We start from the raw sequence: 15,959 nt of genomic DNA on the forward strand, positions 1-15,959 counted from the left end.
CCCTGTTCCTCCTGTTCCTCCTGTTCCTCCTATTCCACCTGTTCCACCTGTTCCACCTGTTCCCCCTGTTCCTCCTGTTCCTCCTGTTCCACCTGTTCCACCTGTCTCTGAGGTATAAATGCATTAGTAAATGTTATATCTATTAGCTTCTATTTTTAAAGGTTTCAAACTAATACATTCAATAATATGTTAATGAGGGAGATAATGAATGTGAAATCATTAAACAGTTGGTGATCAGATTAAACAGCTGATATTATGGATATCAGTCTATAATAACCCTGCAGTACTCTGTTTTCACCACTGGAGGGAGGACGTGACATCAGTCTATAATAACCCTGCAGTTCTCTGTTTTCACCACTGGAGGGAGGAGATGTCATCAGTCTATAATAACCCTGCAGTTCTCTGTTTTCACCACTGGAGGGAGGAGATGTCATCAGTCTATAATAACCCTGCAGTACTCTGTTTTCACCACTGGAGGGAGGACGTGACATCAGTCTATAATAACCCTGCAGTTCTCTGTTTTCACCACTGGAGGGAGGACATGACATCAGTCTATAATAACATTTTTTTACATTTTTGTCATTTAGCAGACACTCTTATCCAGAGCAACTTAAAGTAGTGAGTGCATACATTTCATACATTTTTTTTCTCTCCGTAATGGTCCCCAATGGGAATCGAACCCACAACCCTGGCATTGCAAACACCATGCTCTACCGACTGAGCCACACAGGACAGGACATAACCCTGCAGTTCTCTGTTTTCACTACTGGAGGGAGGAAGTGACATCAGTCTACAATAACCGTACTTTTTTATTTTACCAGGTAAGTTGACTGAGAACACATTCTCATTTACAGCAACAACCTGGGGAATAGTTACAGGGGACAGGGATGAATGAGCCAATTGTAAGCTGGGGATGATTAGGTGACCATGATGATATAAGGGACAGCTTGGGAATTTAGCTAAGACACCAGGGTTAACACCCCTACTCTTACAATAAGTACCATGGGATCTTTAACGACCTCAGAGAGTCAGGACACCCGTTTAACATCCCATCCGAAAGACAGCACCCTACACAGGGCAATGTCCCCAATCACTGCCCTGCGGGATTGGGATATTGTTTTTTTCAGATCAGAGGAAAGAGCGCCTCCTACTGGCCCTCCAACACCACTTCCAGCAGCATCTGGTCTCACATCCAGGACCAAACCTGCTTAGCTTCAGAAATAAGCCAGCAGTGGGATGCAGTGTGGTATGCTGTTACTCTGGTTTCACTACTGCCTCAAGTGTCTGACCTAGTACCAAATCAAACTCTAGACACTAGTCTGGCCTAGTGCCAAATCAACCCCTAAACACTAGTCTGGCCTAGTACCAAATCAACCCCTAAACACTAGTCTGGCCTAGTGCCAAATCAACCCCTAGACACTAGTCTGGCCTAGTACCAAATCAACCCCTAGACACTAGTCTGGCCTAGTACCAAATCATCCCCTAGACACTAGTCTGGCCTAGTACCAAATCAACCCCTAGACACTAGTCTGGCATAGTACCAAATCAACCCCTAGACACTAGTCTGGCCTAGTACCAAATCAACCCCTAGACACTAGTCTGGCCTAGTACCAAATCAACCCCTAGACACTAGTCTGGCCTAGTACCAAATCAACCCCTAGACACTAGTCTGGCCTAGTACCAAATCAACCCCTAGACACTAGTCTGGCATAGTACCAAATCAACCCCTAGACACTAGTCTGGCATAGTACCAAATCAACCCCTAAACACTAGTCTGGCCTAGTACCAAATCAACCCCTAGACACTAGTCTGGCCTAGTACCAAATCAACCCTAGACACTAGTCTGGCCTAGTACCAAATCAACCCTAGACACTAGTCTGGCCTAGTACCAAATCAACCCCTAGACACTAGTCTGGCATAGTACCAAATCAACCCCTAGACACTAGTCTGGCATAGTACCAAATCAACCCCTAGACACTAGTCTGGCCTAGTACCAAATCAACCCCTAGACACTAGTCTGGCCTAGTACCAAATCAACCCTAGACACTAGTCTGGCCTAGTACCAAATCAACCCATAGACACTAGTCTGGCCTAGTACCAAATCAACCCCTAGACACTAGTGTTGTGAGATGTAATCCTCTGTGCAACACGACTGCAATAACGACGACCTGGAACGTGCCCAGCTCTATCAACCTGCAGTCTATATACACTGAGTACACAATACATGAACACCTGCTCTTTCCATCACATAGACTGACAAATGCATGGAGAAACGAAAATGTTCATATATTCCATGATATTCTTAAGATATGTATTGACTGAATATAAGCAGGTGATGTTTAAATGATGATGTTTAGCTAAATAATCAGGTTAGGTTTCTCCAGAAATAAATAATTCTAAATAACAAACTGGCTTTATTTACAAATCAGTGAGAATGTCTCACTCCATGTTCCATAATTCCCTTTTTCTCGCTCTCTCTAGCTTAAATGAAAACGAAATCTCCAAAATATCGTTACTTTTTAATCAGTGATTATTTTTATTATTAATTAATTTAGAATTACATAAAAGCCCCTTAGATATTCTCAGATATTCTCACAGATCCTAACGGAAAATGCCCTATAAATATATATATATATATATAAAACGACACACACGCTGCACTTTGGTCTGCTCCTCTTTACAACAGCCGTGACAGAAGCTCCCACCACAAAAGGACCAAGCAGCGTGGTCAGGAGACATGGACCTGGGAGGACATTCTGGATGGCAAGGGATCCTGGATGTGGGAGGAGATCGAGACTGGATGGCATCGCCTCCCATGGGAACAGATGGAGGCAGCGAGAGCAGAGCGGCAACGGGACGAGGAACTAGCACGGCAACGACAGAAGCACGAGAGGCAGCCCCAAAAAATGTATTTGGGGGGGCACACGGGGAGATTGGCAGAGTCAGGGTGGAGACCTGAGCCAACTCCCTGTGCTTACCGTGGGGAGCGAGTGAAGAAGCAAGCACCGTGTTATGCGGTGATGCGCACTGTGTTGCCAGTGCGCATTCACAGCCCGGTGCGATCTGTGCCCGCGCCCTGCATTTGCCGAGCTAGGTTGAGCATTCAGCCAGGAAGGGTGTTGCCAGCTCAGCGCTCCTGGTCTCCATTTCACCTTTTCGGTCCAGGATATCCTAGGATATTCTACGCACTGTGTCGCCAGTGCGCCTGCACAGCCCAGTTCATCCTGTGCCTGCGCCACGCACTTGCCGGGCTAAAGTAAGCATACAGCCAGGACGGGTTGTGCCAGCCATAAGCTCCAGACCTCCAGTGCGCCTCCACGGCCCAGTATACCCTGTGCCTGCTCTGCGCACCCAGTCTCCTGTGCGTCTGCCCAGTCCGGGGTGTCCTGGTCCTGCTCCCCGCACTCACCCTGAGGTGCGTGTCACCAGTCTGGCGCCACCTGTGCCAGCCCCACACATCAGGCCTCCAGTGCACCTGCCCAGTCTGGGGTGTCCTGTTCCTGCTCCCCGCACTTGCCCTGAGGTGCGTGTCACCAGTCTGGCACCACCTGTGCCAGCCCCACGCTTCAGGTCTCCGGCGACAGTTCCCAGTCAAGAGCTTCTGGCAACAGTTCCCAGTCCAAAGCTTCCGGCGACGGCCTGCAGTCCGGAACCTCCGGCGATGGCCTGCAGTCCGGAACCTCCGGCGACGGCCCGCAGTCCGGAATCTCCGGAGAGGGCCCAGAACCTCCTGAGAGTGCCCACAGCCCGGAACGCCTGAGACGGCCCGCAGCCCGGAACCACCTGAGACGGCCCGCAGCCCGGAACCTCCTGAGAGTGCCCACAGCCCGGAACCACCTGAGACAGCCCACAGCCCGGAACCACCTGAGACGGCCCGCAGCCCGGAACCGCCTGAGACGGCCCGCAGCCCGGAACCGCCTGAGACGGCCCGCAGCCCAGAGTCTTCAGCGGCGGCACAGAAGCAGAGGGATCAGCGGGCGGAGCGGGGGTTACGCCCCGAACCAGAGCCTCCTCCTCTGTTGGAGGATCCGCGGGATAAGAAGGTTATGTGTACTGCACCAGAGCCGCCATGGACAGTAGTTACCCACCCTACCCTCCCTTTTGTTTTTTGTTTTTTGTGGGGGGGAGGGGTTTATTGTTGTTTTGTTCAGGTGCGGTCGGAGTCCGCACCTTTGGGGGGGTACTGTCACGTCCTGACCAAATGTTTCTCAAAGATGCCCTCTGGTGGTCAAACTAGCAATAACTTGCAGTAACAGAAAAAAATGGCTGACAATTAAATGACGTGCCACAGAATGCAGCAGCAGCACGCAAGGTGTGCCGCTGTATGACACAACTTTTAACAACATTCATGACCCCCCCCCCGTAATAAATGAGAATTTTTGTCCCCCTCAGTTTTATTTACTTATTTATATTAACTTTTATTTAACATTTGTTTAACTAGGCAAGTCAGTTAAGAACAAATTCTTATTTACAATGACGGCTTACCAAAAAGCAAAAGGCCTCCTGCGGGGATATGGGCCTGGGGTTAAAAATAAATAAATAAATACAATATAAATATAGGACAAAACACACATCACAACAAGAGAGACAACACAACACTACATAAAGAGAGACCTAAGACAACAACACAGCATGGCAGCAACACAACATAACAACAACATGGCAGCAGCACAACATGGTAGCAGCACAAAACATTGTACAAACATTTTTGGGCCCAGACAACAGCACAAAGGGCAAGAAGTCAGAGACAACAATGCATCACACAAAGCAGCCACAACTGTCGGTAAGAGTGTCCATGATTTAGTCTTTGAATGAAGAGATGGAGATAAAACTGTCCAGTTTGAGTGTTTGTTGCAGCTCGTTCCAGTCACCAGCTGCAGCAAACTGAAAAGAGGAGCGACCCAGGGATGTGTGTGCTTTGGGGACCTTTAACAGAATGTGACTGGCAGAACGGGTGTTGTATGTGGAGGATGAGGGCTGCAGTAGATATCTCAGATAGGGGGGAGTGAACGGGTGTTGTATGGGGAGGATGAGGGCTGCAGTAGATATCTCAGATAGGGGGGAGTGAACGGGTGTTGTATGTGGAGGATGAGGGCTGCAGTAGATATCTCAGATAGGGGGGAGTGAACGGGTGTTGTATGGGGAGGATGAGGGCTGCAGTAGATATCTCAGATAGGGGGGAGTGAACGGGTGCTGTATGTGGAGGATGAGGGCTGCAGTAGATATCTCAGATAGGGGGGAGTGAACGGGTGTTGAATGTGGAAAATGGGGGCTGCAGTAGATATCTCAGATAGGGGGGAGTGAGGCCTAAGAGGGTTTTATAAATAAGCATCAACCAGTGGGTCTTGCGACGGGTAAACAGAGATGACCAGTTTACAGAGGAGTATAGAGTGCAGATATAAAAACAAATTATTTGATAAAATATTGATTTTGGCCTTTACTACTAAAGCCCATAGGAACGCATTGAATAACACATCTACCAATAGGTGCCCTTCTTTGCAAGGCGTTGGAAAACCTTTGTTGTTGAATCTGTGTTTGAAATTCACTGCTCGACTGAGGGACATTACAGATAATTGTATGTGTGGGATACAGAGATGAGGTAGTCATTTCAAAATCATGTTAAAAAAACACTATTATTGCACACAGAGTGAGTCCATGCAACTTATTATGTGACTTGTTAAGCAAATGTTTACTCATTAACTTATTTAGGCTCCTTGACATAACAAAGGGGTTGAATACTTATTGACTCGAGACATTTCAGCTTCTAATTTGTAAACATTTATAAAAACACAATTCCAATTTGACATTATGGGGTATTGTGATGACATTATGGGGTATTGTGATGACATTATGGGGTATTGTGATGACATTATGGGGTATTGTGATGTCATTATGGGGTATTGTGATGTCATTATGGGGTATTGTGATGACATTATGGGGTATTGTGATGACATTATGGGGTATTGTGATGACATTATGGGGTATTGTGATGTCATTATGGGGTATTGTGATGTCATTATAGGGTATTGTGTGTAGGCCACGGACCCAACATCTAACTGTAATCCATTTTAAATTCAGGCTGTGACACAACAACGTGTGGAACAAGACAAGGTGTGTGAATACTTTGTGAAGGCCCTGTAACCTAGTTTCTCAACATCGCCTTAGGGTTAGGGTTGAGAGACAACAAGTCCTTTTCAAAGTTAGCTCTTCACAAATGTTACCAAAAGAACATAATGAAAACAGGAACATGTTACCAGGCTGTTGTCATAACATGGTAGTTAATAGATGAGTTTAGAGAACATGTTGTCAGGCTGTTGTCATAACATGGTAGCTAATAGATGAGTTTAGAGAACATGTTACCAGGCTGTTGTCATAACATGGTAGCTAATAGATGAGTTTAGAGAACATGTTACCAGGCTGTTGTCATAACATGGTAGTTAATAGATGAGTTTAGAGAACATGTTGTCAGGCTGTTGTCTTAACATGGAGGTTCATTGATTAGTTTAGAGTGTTTGGCATCCTGCAACCTATACTGTACCATCTGCTGAAGAAATGATCTCTCTTCTCTGAAATCACATGGTGAGGAGTGCAGTGGTGAGATGGGAGGAGACTGCTGGGCTGTTCCACTATAAGACCTGAACCCTCTTCTCCTCTCTCTCTGTCTCTCTCTGTCTCTCTCTGTCTCTCTCTGTCTCTCTCTGTCTCTCTCTGTCTCTCTCTCTCTGTCTCTCTCTCTCTCTGTCTCTCTCTCTCTCTCTCTCTCTCTCTCTCTTCTCTCTCTCTCTCTCTCTCTCTCTCTCTCTCTCTCTCTCTCTCTCTCTCTCTCTCTCTCTCTCTCTCTCTCTGTCTCTCTCTCTCCTTCTCTAGCAGTGGTGAGGTGGGAGGAGACTGCTGGGCTGTTCCACTATAAGACCTGAACCCTCCTCTCTCTCTCTCTCTCTCTCTCTCTCTCTCTCTCTCTCTCTCTCTCTCTCTCTCTCTCTCTCCTCTCTCTCTCTCTCTCTCTCTCTCTCTCTCTCTCTCTCTCTCTCTCTCTCTCTCTCTCTGTCTCTCTCTCTCCTTCTCTAGCAGTGGTGAGGTGGGAGGAGACTACTGGGCTGTTCCACTATAAGACCTGAACCCTCTTCTCCTCTCTCTGTCTCTCTCTCTCTCTCTCTGTCTCTCTCTCTCCTTCTCTAGCAGTGGTGAGGTGGGAGGAGACTGCTGGGCTGTTCCACTATAAGACCTGAACCCTCCTCTCTCTCTCTCTCTCTCTCTCTCTCTCTCTCTCTCTTCTCTCTCTCTCTCTCTCTCTCTCTCTCTCTCTCTCTCTCTCTCTCTCTCTCTCTCTCTCTCTCTCTCTCTCTCTCTCTCTCTCTCTGTCTCTCTCTCTCCTTCTCTAGCAGTGGTTAGATGGGAGGAGACTACTGGGCTGTTCCACTATAAGACCTGAACCCTCCTCTCCTCTCTCTCTCTTCTTCTCTATTCTTCTGACTGCAGAACAGATGCAAAACTGAGGCAGAGGTAAGTTCAAATGGATCCTTTCTAACCTCATATTGGTTATCTCCAGGACCATACCAGTGTCTACATGGGAAAACAGGGGTTTTTCTACATTCTGTAGTCAAAATGAGGACAAGAAAAGGTGCTAAAGTTTTTATTTTAAATATCATCTGAATCTCAAACAGAACACTGATCACTTGATCCCTCGATACAGTCGAGTCGATCTCAAAACGCTAGTTGATGAGTCATCGAGCACTCCACAGCTTCTTTAACCTACTTATTACCATACTTCAATATACAGTATATTAAGGCTACAGTATACTAGGCTACTAAGTGACCGGTAGGGAGTAGGCCTAACCTCTCTAGGGTATGTGGGACGAAATCGTCCCACATAGTCAACAGCCAGTGGAATCGAGTGGCGCGATATTCAAATACCTTAGAAATGCTATTGCTTCAATTTCTCAAACATATGACTATTTTACACCATTTTAAAGACAAGACTCTCGTTAATCTAACCACATTGTCCGATTTCAAAAAGGCTTTACAACGAAATCAAAACATTGGATTATGTCAGGAGAGTACCCAGCCAGAAATAATCACACACACATTTTTCAAGCTAGCATATAATGTCACATAAACCCAAACCACAGCTAAATGCAACACTAACCTTTGATGATCTTCATCAGATGACACTCGTAGGACATTATGTTATACAATACATGCATGTTTTGTTCAATCAAGTTCATATTTATATCAAAAACCAGCTTTTTACATTAGCATGTGACGTTCAGAACTAGCAAACATACTGAAAACTTCCGGTGAATTTACTAAATTACTCACGATAAACGTTCACAAAAAACATAACAATTATTTTAAGAATTATAGATACAGAACTCCTTTATGCAATCGCGGTGTCCGATTTTAAAATAGCTTTTCGGTGAAAGCACATTTTGCAATATTCTGAGTACATAGCTTAGCCATGACGGTTAGCTATTCAGACACCCGCCAACTTCGGTGCTCACTAAACTCAGAAATACTATTAGAAAAATTGGATTACCTTTGCTGTTCTTTGTCAGAATGCACTCCCAGGACTGCTACTTCCACAACAAATGTTGTTTTTGTTCCAAATAATCCATAGTTATATCCAAATATCTCCGTTTTGTTCGTGCGTTCAGGTCACTATCCGAAGGGTGATGCGCGAGCGCATATCGACACAAAAAAATTCAATATGTTCCATAACCGTACTTAGATGCATGTCAACCGCTGTTTAAAATCAATTTTTATGCTATTTTTCTCGTAAAATAGCGATAATATTCCAACCGGACCTATTGTATTCATTCAAAGAGGGAAAGAAAAAATGGCGAGGTCTCGTGAACGCGCATTTCCATTCCCTTTGTCCTCAGGCAGACCACTGGCAAACTTAGTTACTATACTTTGCCCAGAGACAAGTGACGCCCCAATCCACTTTCTGGCGGCTTTAGAGAGCCAATGGAAGCCTTAGAAAGTGCAACATACTACTATATTCACTTAACTTCATGATAATGAATGACTCCTTAGTGATTGTTTCCAGGGAAACAGTGATTAATGTGATGATACATTGTGGCCAATAGACAACAGTTTTTTATTTTTATTTATATCAATATTTTCAGGAGGTGATTGAACTCAAGCAGTGATGCATCATGTTATTCTGTTTGTTTTATTATAACCACCAGTGATGCATCATGATATTCTGTTTGTTTTATTCTGACCACCAGTGGACTGAACTCAAGCAGTGATGCATCATGTTATTCTGTTTGTTTTATTCTGACTACCAGTGATGCATCATGTTATTCTGTTTGTTTTGTTCTGACCACCAGTGATGCATCATGTTATTCTGTTTGTTTTATTATAACCACCAGTGGACTGAACTCAAGCAGTGATGCATCATGTTATTCTGTTTGTTTTATTATAACCACCAGTGGACTGAACTCAAGCAGTGATGCATCATGTTATTCTGTTTGTTTTATTATAACCACCAGTGGACTGAACTCAAGCAGTGATGCATCATGTTATTCTGTTTGTTTTGTTCTGACCACCAGTGGACTGAACTCAAGCAGTGATGCATCATGTTATTCTGTTTGTTTTGTTCTGACCACCAGTGGACTGAACTCAAGCAGTGATGCATCATGTTATTCTGTTTGTTTTATTCTGACCACCAGTGATGCATCATGTTATTCTGTTTGTTTTGTTCTGACCACCAGTGATGCATCATGTTATTCTGTTTGTTTTGTTCTGACCACCAGTGATGCATCATGATATTCTGTTTGTTTTATTCTGACCACCAGTGATGCATCATGTTATTCTGTTTGTTTTGTTCTGACCACCAGTGATGCATCATGTTATTCTGTTTGTTTTGTTCTGACCACCAGTGATGCATCATGTTATTCTGTTTGTTTTGTTCTGACCACCAGTGGACTGAACTCAAGCAGTGATGCATCATGTTATTCTGTTTGTTTTGTTCTGACCACCAGTGGACTGAACTCAAGCAGTGATGCATCATGTTATTCTGTTTGTTTTGTTCTGACCACCAGTGGACTGAACTCAAGCAGTGATGCATCATGTTATTCTGTTTGTTTTGTTCTGACCACCAGTGATGCATCATGTTATTCTGTTTGTTTTGTTCTGACCACCAGTGGACTGAACTCAAGCAGTGATGCATCATGTTATTCTGTTTGTTTTATTCTGACCACCAGTGATGCATCATGTTATTCTGTTTGTTTTGTTCTGACCACCAGTGATGCATCATGTTATTCTGTTTGTTTTGTTCTGACCACCAGTGATGCATCATGTTATTCTGTTTGTTTTATTCGGACCACCAGTGGACTGAACTCAAGCAGTGATGCATCATGTTATTCTGTTTGTTTTATTCTGACCACCAGTGGACTGAACTCAAGCAGTGATGCATCATGTTATTCTGTTTGTTTTGTTCTGACCACCAGTGATGCATCATGTTATTCTGTTTGTTTTATTCGGACCACCAGTGACTTCCTACTATGGATCTTTGCTCAAACCGAACCTTGACTCTAGCAGCACTGGGACGGCCCTTCTCCCTGGGAATGCTGTATGACTGTCGCAATGACTACCTCATTCCAGGTAGCATGCTTGCTCACTACTCAGTCAGTCAGTCAGTCAGTCAGTCAGTCAGTCCTACCCAAACACAATAAAGTAACTGTTAGTGTTTGGTTTGTTTCCTCTGATTACAGGCCTGACTCTGTGGGATGAGGAAGCACTCAGAAGGGACATCATTACAACAGACAAGCCTTTCACCGACTTCAAAGTCATCACATCTGACTCTACAGCTGACAAATACTCTGTGTTAAATGTGAACGGTTCTCTCAAAGCAAGCTGTATGGCAGGGCTGGTTAAGTTGGAGGGATCAGCTAAGTATTTGAAAGATGTTAAAGAGTCTCAGAATCAGGCAAGAGTCACACTTTGTTACACCACCACTAAGAAAAATACTCAACTGTCCATGAACCACCTTGGGCAGGAACACATAAAGTAGAAGGAGGTTTTTAGCCAAGGCATAGCTACACATGTGGTCACAGGTATACTTTATGGAGCAAATGCTTTCTTTGTGTTTGATCGTGAGGTCTCAAGTGGAGAAGACCGTCAAGACATTGAGGGAAACTTGAAAGTGATGTTTAATAGTATTCCAATTATTTATATTGAAGGTGAGAGTGCTTTAGACATGAAGAACTCTTCTAAAACTAAAACCGAGAAGATATCTTGTGGATTCCATGGGGACGTTATCCTGGAAAACAATCCTATAACTTTTGAAGACGCCATGGACACCTACAAAACCTTGCCTCAGAAGGTAGGTGAGGGGGTTCCTGTGCAAGTGAATCTACTTCCGTTAACCTGTTGAGGATCTTATCCCGATCTTATCCCGGTATTGGGATTCATTGTCATGTGACCATGGCGGGGAATTCAAAACTGCAAGAGTAATCATTTCAAAAAATCAAATAATCAACTATTTTCCTCCATTTGAAAGATATATCTCCTAAATCTAACCACGCTGTCCGATTTTCAGAGGCATTACGGAGAATGCATAAAGTTAGGTTATGTGAGGAGAGTACATTGACAATAGCTGCGTGTAATGTTTAGCCAATTCAAAGAAGGGCATCAACAGACAGAAAACTAGCTAGAATTATGCACTTACCTTTGACAATCTGCATCAGATGACACTCATAGGACATTATGTTATACAATACATGCATTTTTAGTTCCATCAAGTTCATATTTATATCCAAAAACAGCATTTACAGTCGCGGTGAAATTCAGAATTTTTTTCGGCTCGAATGCACCCAGTGAATCCAGCATTACAAATCACGGAATTACTATTCGAAAACATTGGTAAATTATAATATTGTCATTCAAAGAATAATATATTATCATCTCGTAATTGCTACCGAAGGGCCAGATCTCAAAATAACTTTACTGGGAAATCACATTTTGTATAAACTGGGTACTATGCTAACAACAATAAGCTATATGCTAAGCTAAGCTAAGCTATACCGTTAGCATTAGCATCATCTAATATCGATAATAACATTCTAAATATCCCCTTACCTTTGATTATCTCCATCAGAAGGCGCTGCCAGAGATCCCAGGTCCAGAACAAATGTGGTTTCTTTTGACAAAGTTCATAATTTATGTCCAAATAGTTAGCGTTCAGTAGGCTCCCACAAAATGAGGTGGGCAGTGTAAAGTCACGTCGAAAAACTAAAGAAAACCTAGTAAATAATCTATTTACGTTTGTTTAAACATGTCAAACGTTGTTTAGCACTAATCTTTTGTTCCATTTTTAACGTGAAACATCAGTAAACATCAGTAATATTTTCACACAACCTATCAAGTGTCTAGAATAAACGATAATGACAAAGGCACTCTTCTCAGATTCATGCGCAGGCGCAAAAAATGAAGTGATGACGTGTCAACTTGTAAGCTTTCTAATTCGGTGTGTATTTATCACAGATGCTTCAAACAACTTTCTAAAGATCGTTGACATCTAGTGGAAGCAGTAGGAGTTGCGAACTGAATCCTTTCTCACTGTGGTATCTTTAAAACAATGACACTAAATAGTACAGTCACAAAATTCTCATTTTTTTTAATCTATTTTTCACAGGTTTTTGCCTACAATATGAGTTTTGTTATACTTACAGACACCATTCAAACTGTTTTAGAAAATTCAGAGTGTTTTCTATCCAAATCTGGTAATAATATGCATATCCTAGCTTCTGAGTTGGTGTAGGAGGCAGTTAAAAATGGGCACATATTTTTTTCAAAATTCTCAATACTGCCCCCGTGGCCCGTAGAGGTTAAAAGCCTTGGACCCCACTGCCGCCCAGATGGTTTGTCAGATCAGTGGAAGCTTAGTTGACCAATGGCAGACTGCGCTGGAAGACCTCAGTGAGCTGGAGATGAGATGCAATGATGCAATGAGAAGCAAGCCAATAAAATACTTCAAGGAAATTGATGCCAAAGTGAAAACTTTCAAAAAACTGTGTTCCACAGAGCATTTGAAGACTACTTTGGCGGCCCTCCTTCCATCTATTAGAGGGGGAGAAAAGGAAGAGAGGGTGTTGTCCGACTTCTTGAAAAAGCAGCAAGAGTTCCGTTTCAACAGCAACATCCTCAGTGAATGTATGGATCGCATTGAGAGAGAGATTAATGTGGTTGATCGGTTCCTAAGCATGATTACAGAGGACTACAGTCAGACGTGTTCCATCAAGATAGTCACATCGAAGAGTGAACTTGACAAAGAGGTTTTGAACCCAAAGGTGAAGCGTGTTGTATGTTTCACTTTCACCTCTCTGGGGTGCGAGGACCCTGTCCTGTCAGCTTTGGATTCCCCAAGCTCTGAGAGCACACAAGCCTTAGTTACAGTTAAACCTGATCTGACAAGATGGTACCGCTCTGCAAACATAATTCATGACATGGACAAGCAAGCTGGACTTTTCAAAGATTTTGCAGAAGCTAACAAAGAAAACACAGAAACACGTTTCCTCTTGGCCTCCATTCCCAACAAGGAACAAGAAGGAGCCAGCATTTACCTTTATGAGAACGGATCCATAAGAAACGAGCATTTGGAGCCTCCATCTAAACCTGAGACGCCCACAGCACGTGACAGAACTCACAACTGTGTGACGCTGGAGTTGCTCCCTCCTGATAGGGGAGCCCATGACGTCACCCACTACCTGATTGAATACTGTATTGAGCTGAAAGGTGGATGGAGCAGCGAGAAGACATCTGAATCCCACGCAGCCTACACAGTGTCTGGACTGCTTCCCAGTACAGGGTACAAGTTCAAATACAGAGCCGTGTGTTCAGCAGGCCTTGGTCCAGACAGCAAGATCAGTGACATCATCAAAACCTTGCCTTCCTGCCCTCCCAGAAAGCCTGATATCAAAGCCTACTCCTCTGAGCTCATGGTATGCTGTCCAACGCCGTCTGTGATTGGACAAGGGGTCAAGATTCAGAACTATGTGGTAGAACACAAAGAGGTGCCCACAGAAGATAGTGAGGAGGAGGCAGAGTGGATGAAGAGGACTTCCAAAGACAACGTCTGCATCATCGCCGGACTGCAGTCACTCACAATGTACACAGTGAGAGTCAGATACGACTGTGGTGAAGCTGGAATCAGCAAGTGGAGCACACCAGTCATCATCACCACTTTCTCAAAGACCACAGGATTGGCTGACGGTGTAAAAGAAAAGAGTGAACTGAAGCACTCTGGCTCGCCGTCTGTTTATGAGATCCCCATGGAGACGATACAGACGGTGGGTAAAGTAATCAGGTTCAGGTTTGGAGAGCAGAGTTCCAGGACTATGAGGACAATCTATCTGCTGGGAGACAAAGACCAGGTAGTGACACTGATGATCAACTACATCCTGGGAGTTCAGTGGGAGAATGGTTTCCGTTTCAAGCTACCCCAAGATGACGAGGTATCTACAATGATATATGAAATCAATTACCAGGATGGATTTCAGATTCCCTTCTCTCTCACCATTATCTATGATCGACAAGACAAGTGTAGATCATTAGATTTGGGCCAGATCAGGGTCAATGCTCTGTGCTCTGTGTGCGACGCGGCTGCGTTTAGGGATGTAGACTCTGAAGATTGGTAAGAAATGAAGAGATGGGAGAAGAGAAGGAAGATGGTGAACCTGTTGACACATGCAGATGGCAGACAACTCTTTAAACACATCCACACTGAGGACATTCCAGTTCACTTCCAGTTCAATCTGTCAGCGTTTACAGACCAAGCCAGGAGAAGCCATGATGATGAGGAGTCGCCATGACGTCATGCGGGGAATCCGTGACAAGATGAGGGAAATGAGGAGTCACGGATTCACAATAGTCATGAAGCCTATTGGCCCTTCATTTCCTTTAGTTTTTTTCTACTGGTCCACTGTTCTCCTGTTTTCCTGTTTTCCTGTTCTCCTGTTCTCCTGTTCTCCTGTTCTCCTGTTCTCCTGTTCTCCTGTTCTGCTGTTCTCCTGTTCTCCTGTTCTGCTGTTCTGCTGTTCTCCTGTTCTCCCAGTTGTTTTGGGATGTCCACTTTTGGAGTCCAGCCAGGTGTTGTCTGTCTCAGAGATGTTCCCTTCTGGAGTCCAGCCAGGTGTTGTCTGTCTCAGAGATGTTCCCTTCTGGAGTCCAGCCAGGTGTTGTCTGTCTCAGAGATGTTCCCTTCTGGAGTCCAGCCAGGTGTTGTCTGTCTCAGAGATGTTCCCGTCTGGAGTCCAGCCAGGTGTTGTCTGTCTCAGAGATGTTCCCGTCTGGAGTCCAGCCAGGTGTTGTCTGTCTCAGAGATGTTCCCTTCTTTACACTGCAGAACCATCTCCATCATCTTCATGTACAGTGGGGAGAACAAGTATTTGATACACTGCCGATTTTGCAGGTTTTCCTACTTACAAAGCAGGTAGAGGTCTGTCATTTTTATCATAGGTACACTTCAACTGTGAGAGACGGAATCTAAAACAAAAATCCAGAAAAAAACATTGTATGATTTTTAAGTAAATAATTTGCATTTTATTGCATGACATAAGTATTTGATACATCAGAAAAGCAGAACTTTATATTTGGTACAGGGGCGGAAATCCCGGGGGGGACGGGGGGGACACGACCCCCCCATCTTGGGAAAAATATGATTTGTCCCCCCCAATATATCACTGAAACATAACTATGTAATTTAAATAATATTAATAATACTCAATGAAAGCAATTGTGCTGATTATAGACACCTAATAGCGCGTTTTTAAGTTTCAAAAGATTGCGACCCCCCCCCACCCTTTGCCTCACAATGGTTTGATCCACTGCCAGTTCCTTAGCTTGCTAGGTAACGGAGAGGTCGTATCTACTGTCTGAAAGGCACTCAATGCACATAACTGACGGGAGGTTCATCCAGTCAATCGCGCACACACACTAGCTGAATATGCAGA

The 15,959-nt window shown here is 44.1% G+C and overlaps 2 protein-coding genes across 2 annotated transcripts in view; one reads left to right on the plus strand and one right to left on the minus strand.

The window, feature by feature from the left end:
• Window positions 1-15,959, minus strand: part of LOC115184222 (uncharacterized) — a 96,410-nt gene that overhangs the window by 39,608 nt on the left and 40,843 nt on the right. The gene's annotated exons all lie outside the window — the stretch shown is intronic.
• LOC115184225 (uncharacterized) lies at window positions 9,297-14,650 on the plus strand. The gene is made up of 3 exons (XM_029745252.1): window positions 9,297-10,611; window positions 10,722-11,370; window positions 12,836-14,650. The coding sequence occupies exons 2-3, from the start codon at window positions 11,156-11,158 to the stop codon at window positions 14,643-14,645; spliced, it is 2,025 nt and encodes a 674-aa protein (XP_029601112.1). The 5' UTR covers window positions 9,297-10,611; window positions 10,722-11,155; the 3' UTR covers window positions 14,646-14,650.

Source organism: Salmo trutta, unplaced genomic scaffold (assembly GCF_901001165.1).
Source record: "Salmo trutta unplaced genomic scaffold, fSalTru1.1, whole genome shotgun sequence".
Lineage (NCBI taxonomy): Eukaryota > Metazoa > Chordata > Actinopteri > Salmoniformes > Salmonidae > Salmo > Salmo trutta.

Excerpts from the sequence above, each read along its gene's own strand:
- LOC115184225 (XM_029745252.1), top strand. The coding sequence starts at position 11,156 with ATGTTTAATAGTATTCCAATTATTTATATTGAAGGTGAGAGTGCTTTA. Across the intron at positions 11,371-12,835 it reads GTGCAAGTGAATCTACTTCC|GTTAAAAGCCTTGGACCCCA; the intron begins GTTAACCTGTTG and ends TGGCCCGTAGAG.